This window comes from Stylophora pistillata, chromosome 12, assembly GCF_964205215.1.
Source record: "Stylophora pistillata chromosome 12, jaStyPist1.2, whole genome shotgun sequence".
Classification (NCBI taxonomy): Eukaryota; Metazoa; Cnidaria; class Anthozoa; order Scleractinia; family Pocilloporidae; genus Stylophora; species Stylophora pistillata.
Genome location: NC_142530.1, coordinates 8380049 through 8385716, shown reverse-complemented (window position 1 = coordinate 8385716; position 5668 = coordinate 8380049). Strand labels below are relative to the sequence as shown.

The window sequence follows — 5668 nt, the reverse complement described above, 5'->3', positions numbered from 1 at the left end:
TCCACAATCATGACGATCAAAACATGACTGCAATACAGTGCCGGTATTTATAACTGCTGAGAATGTTCAACGAGCAATATTTGTCTCAGTCTTTATTTGCATCGAACTATATGCCTCTATCATCGCCGATCTCTTTTATTTTGTTTTTCGTTTTTTCTTTGCTTGTATGTTTCTTTTGTCCCTTAGTTTACACAGAAAGCCTCGCGTCAGATGCTCCTGTGAAAGGTAAAATCCAATCCACTTCAATTTTCGGTATGATATTATAACGGAAGGGTTCATAGAATATCGATTCAGTTATGCTGGGAAGAAGGCGCACTGAATGAGAACAGTTTAGTGTTAGATGCAATAGATGGTTTCCCAATGAATGATATGAATATTAGCTTTTTTTGTGTTTGGTTTATTATGTCTTTTCTTTTTTTCATTTTTTAAATTTTTTCATTTTCCAAGTTTCTTTTTTTCACACAAATATGGAAATATCAATTTTGGTCGCTTTTCGTGTTTATTTCGTGTGAAAACTTAAATCTTAAATAGAGATCCCCCTCCCAGATAATCAAAAGATATTTTTTCTTCTAAATATTTCCAAAAAAATTGTTAAACATTTTTTCCAAAATAAAATTAAAAACTGAAAGCCAAATAGTGCATTTGAAGGATTCTGGCGAACAATTACACACCATAAAAGAACTTTATTCATTTAGAAACTACAACCTCCCATAATTGACGTAATTCTTAACGACGTGAAGTTTTTTTAGAAAAGGGAAAAATTATTATGATATAGGCCTAATGTGTTTTTCCCCTTACCAAAATTGGGACAACCTTCGGCCTTACGCAATTGGAACTTCCCTTCGCCCTCTTGACTCCGTTAAAACTGAGAGTCACCCTTTCGTTATTTTATTAAACACAGTGAGCGTAGTCCCCATCGTCCAATTGGCCAATTCAGTTTCCAAGCCGATGCTTTATCAGGTTGTAGTGTCCGCATTTGACTAGATATGTCATAAAAGCAATAGGACGCATTTTTTCCGGGCTCCATTAAAGAAATAGGACACAGTTTTTCGCTCTCTATAACGCGATAAGGCCGCGCGGGATGTTGGGGGAAAACAAGGAAAGCTTAAACCCGGTCTCCTAACATTCCAAGTGGCTTTATCATGTTGTAGAGCCTGGAAAATTTGTTCTATTGCTTAAATTGCGTATCCAAAGGCTAAACGGGCTATTACACACCGGAAAAGGCCTTTAGTCTCTTTGAAAATGCGATTACGTAGCACTTCCCATAATTGACGCTATTCTATACAACTTAAACACCTATTTTGTTTAAAAAAAGGAAACTTTAGCCTTTGGAGTTCGTGATAAAGGCCTAGTATGTATTTCCTTTTGCACCAAAATTGTGACGACCCTTGGCCAAACATCCTTTTCACTTCCGTCATACCTTATAATTACTCTTTATCATGGTAAGTTTGTAAAACGCAACTACAAGAACTCAATACTTTTCTTGAAATAGTTTCGGGAGTAATCTTCTTCATAGTTGGCAGCAAGAAGTTCATCAGTGGACAATAAATAATGCTTTCCAGGTTTGAATAATCGGAATGAAATACTTGAGGTGATACATGTGCGTGCAAAGATCCTTGTCCCTCAGTTATGCGACGAAATTAGCTACATAATGTAAGTGACATTTAACTGATGAACACAAGGAAAAGCTGGCAATTTCATGGAAGAGAGGAAATCGTAAAGCGGTAACGTGGAAATGTGAATGGATGAATAATTGTTGACCATTGTTTCTGACAAGCTTTGGGATATGTTCCCGACAAACTGAAGATGAATTGTTCGTTTCATATTGTGCTTTCTCCAAAGGTATATTTCGGTTTGTAAATAGTGGTAGAGAAATAAGAAGCACTACGAAAATTCATATATCTAAGTTATAAATAAAACACAGTATAGTAAGGCTCAAGTGGAAACGAGATGTATTGCATCTAACAAATGCTTTTCCCATCATGTTCTTTCCAACATAGCTGAATCAATGCATTGCCACTTAATGTAATAATTATGTTCCCGAAAATAGCTAGTGGACTTGTTTTCACCCGTACTCATTAAGCCATATCATTTTCAGTGCCAGAAAAACTCATAGCATATGTTAAGCTTAGACTTAAGGCCTCCTTCCTAAAGAAAGGAAAACCTACTTGCTCACATGATGGAACATAAGTACTGAAAGATGAAACAAAAACAACAACGAAACAAAATGAGATGGAAACAAAAACACAATTAGGTTATGAAGGTATGAAAGGCAGGTAAATATCGCTCGTCGAATTTTTTTCGAGAGTTATAAATACCTGGCTTTCAGGCTGCATCACGATCATATTTTGATCAGCGTATAAGTAGTAATTGCAAATAATCTTAAGTCACGATATTGTTATCAGTGTATTTACAGCTGATATTTAGAATTGTTCGTCGTTTTTGGACCCAAAAAAGGTATGTTAACGCCCCGTCCAAAGAGTATAAATTGAGTCATTTGGATCCACAACTGCTATCATCGCAGAAGACTTCGAGATGAACAAGCTTCTGTTGATAGCCCTTTTTAGCTTGGTGTTTGCAGTAGGCTTGGCGCTTTCGTTTGATGATGAAGATGATGACGAATACGAGAGAAAATTGACTGCCTTAAAGGACGCCAGAAACGATCTGGAGAGGTATCATAATAACTATATGAATTTTTTTCCCTAATGAAAAGGAATGAATTTTTGAACTTATTAAATTTGGAATATAGAATATAACAAAGCTAAAAGTTATTTAATCTACTGAATCAATTTGACTTCGAACGGAATAGTGAGGACGTGGACGTAGATGGAGAGAAGCCATATGAGGAGAGGAAAGAGGAGAATGGTTACGTTGTTGGAGTCAAAGATGAACTCCCCTTGTCTGATCCAATGCAGAAATCAGCTGATCCAATCCTACCTGCTCTAGGGCTCAGACTAGTGGGCCATGGAATCAGTCGAGTTATTTTTCGTCGTCGCCGTCGTCGCCGAAGACGTCGTCGAAGAAGATGGGGCTAATGCATTTACACCAGATGGAAAGACGTTCCGTGGCTTTAAAAGGTGAGAGAATCAAGTGTAAGCGTTCGATTAGGATATCATAAGTCAGAATATTGGTGAGTTTAACACTTCACTAAGTGCTAAAGTGATTTAGTCCACTAAATTAATCGTACAAAACTTCCTTTTTGTCGTAATTAATGAGTCTTTGCCGAGGTAGGAAGCTTTGTTTCATAAGTTACCGAAGTTTTTAGATCCAAAGAATTTCAATTGCATCACTTCTTTCGTTAACTCTAGACAATTGTCACTTGCATTGGATAAACACCTAAAGGTTTTCTTTCGCCTTTAACTTCCTATACATGTTGGCTATTATCCTACTGGAAGCTCAGAATCGTTCATTTTTTCAAAAATTAAAAGAAATACTACCTTTGTTATATGCACTTGAGGGAAACAATGTTTAACACCTGGGATCTTAACCTTGCAGACTTCAAGAGGATTATCTAATCTGGAGAACGCAAAACCCTTCTTTTTGTTATCGCTGAATTAATTTGCATTGATTTGAACGCATTGTAAAGTGCATAACAAGTAGATTGAAAACTTATATATGCATTTCATTTATGATGGTCTTTGATTTCAATAAAAAGGAATGTGTAACGACTGCCTCTTGTCGTTCGTGACGTATTTAGTGCATTTCATTCCTTCTTAACAACAAGAGATATCAACAACCCCAAAAATTCCCATATCAGTTGAGTTTGAGGACTCTTACATCATTCCCAAATGGTTTTGATTGCAAGACAAATGTGTCTTTGATTTTTCCTTTTTTTAAATGAAGGTATTTAATTCTCATCTTTACATCGTTTTTCAAATTTCCTTTTTTATGAAAAAAATAGGCGCCCATCCTGACATAATCCTTAACAAGGCGAACCACACTATCGATTGGAACTCTAACGGTTTTCATTCCCCAAGAGAAGTCAATAAGTATGGAGGACACCATGTCTTGTTTAAGAGATAGATAAGGCAAAAGAAAGTTGCACAACAACCTGACTTTAAGGACTGATTGGAACTTGCTAATGGTTGTTGACCTTCTTTTCTTGAGTCAATGACATCCCAGCACTGTCACGTTCGTTTCCTGTGTGTACTACCTTTCTATAATAGCAAGAAATGGATAGATATTCTAGTCTTCACGGATAAAGACGATTAAACCGTAGGTCCCGTCTCCTGCAGGGTTAGGGGTAGGAGACATTAGAGAGCTTAAGCACCAGACGTTCTTGAGGTCACGAACGCCTACCGGAAGTCATTAGAGGACCTATGTACATACTGCGCATGTCATGACGTTCGCGTGGTCACGTCGCAGACGCCAGAACGCCACTTCTCAGGTTGAAGGTAGGACGCCACAAAAATATGCTGTTAGTTTGTTTATAGGAGATAAATTATTGTCTCAAAACCATAAAAAGCTCTTGTGCTTTTCATTAAATGATTAAAAAACGTTTTTGTAGCGCGTAAAGTGGTTTTTGCTTAATCGATAGATTAAACGGGATTCGACAATGGCAGACAATCTTCTCGCCAAGTCTGGGTGAGTTAAGTCATTTGATTTCATGTCCATTTAAATCATCACATGCAGAACTAAGATTTTTTTAAACCGGGTTTAAGCTTATCACAAATTACTTTGAGCGATGATTTAGAAGTAAGACACTTAAGCGACATTTAGATACAATAACAAAGTGCAAAATGAGATAGATGATTCTCTTTCTGCATCGGTTGTATTTTGTAACTGCACATTGTATATCGTATGCATGCCTGCTAGGTTTTGAGCAACCGACTACAAACATAAGAATAACAAATCTCGCTGTGGTTAACGAATTTAGAAAAAGAGAAATGGCCCTCTAGGCATCCAGATCATGCACTGAAAACTTTAAGCTCGCTCGTTTGTTCGCATTGTTTACACAACTATGAAGTGGTAAATTTCAAGTCGCCTAATAAATATGAAAGACGAATTATTCATTCTGTTAAGAGAGTGGGGTAAAGAAACTTATTCCCATGCTCATTAAGGTCATATCTCTAGCATCTTTTAGCAAAGACATGTTAACATGGGTAGAAGTCCGTGTCTGAAAAAGTCAACTGCTTAACCTTCCTATTTCGCGCCAAGAACGAAGGCCTCGATCCAGTCTTACGCGGCTTCTCTGCCGTTCGTGTTGTCAAGAAGGTCTGGTGCTTAAGCTCTCTATTAATTTTCCATGCACGAGATTACTGTGTGGTGGATTTCCTCCCCTGGGATGGGATGGGTGGGTTTACTGGGCCCGCAGTAATTGGCGCAAGTTGTTGCGGGGTCCCTGCCTGTCGGCGAAGCTAATAAATTAAATTAAAATAAATTAAATGTGTCACTGTCACAGCCACTTAAATATTGACCGTTATTGCTATCTTAGGCCGTTGCCTTTGACTTCGTTTCCACGAATAGCAAAACATCTTGATTTAATCAATTGTTTATTTATTTTTTTTTTTACTTAATTCGAACTGCTAATGACAAAAACTATTGACTGAAAAGTTGTTGCCAAGTACATGCGGCTAAAAACTATTCCACGTCGCTTCGATTGACAAACTGAAATGTTGTTTTATTGTGGTTGCCTTCCACCACCTTTTGCATTCATAGATATTACTTT

The 5668-nt window shown here is 37.3% G+C and overlaps 1 protein-coding gene across 1 annotated transcript; it reads left to right on the top strand.

The window, feature by feature from the left end:
• Window positions 1-2506: 2506 nt before the first annotated feature.
• LOC148718663 (uncharacterized) lies at window positions 2507-3669 on the top strand. The gene is made up of 3 exons (XM_088741613.1): window positions 2507-2672; window positions 2810-3077; window positions 3496-3669. The coding sequence occupies exons 1-2, from the start codon at window positions 2536-2538 to the stop codon at window positions 3033-3035; spliced, it is 363 nt and encodes a 120-aa protein (XP_088597739.1). The 5' UTR covers window positions 2507-2535; the 3' UTR covers window positions 3036-3077; window positions 3496-3669.
• Window positions 3670-5668: the final 1999 nt, after the last annotated feature.

Excerpts from the sequence above, each read along its gene's own strand:
- LOC148718663 (XM_088741613.1), top strand. The coding sequence starts at position 2,536 with ATGAACAAGCTTCTGTTGATAGCCCTTTTTAGCTTGGTGTTTGCAGTA. Across the intron at positions 2,673-2,809 it reads GCCAGAAACGATCTGGAGAG|TGAGGACGTGGACGTAGATG; the intron begins GTATCATAATAA and ends CGAACGGAATAG.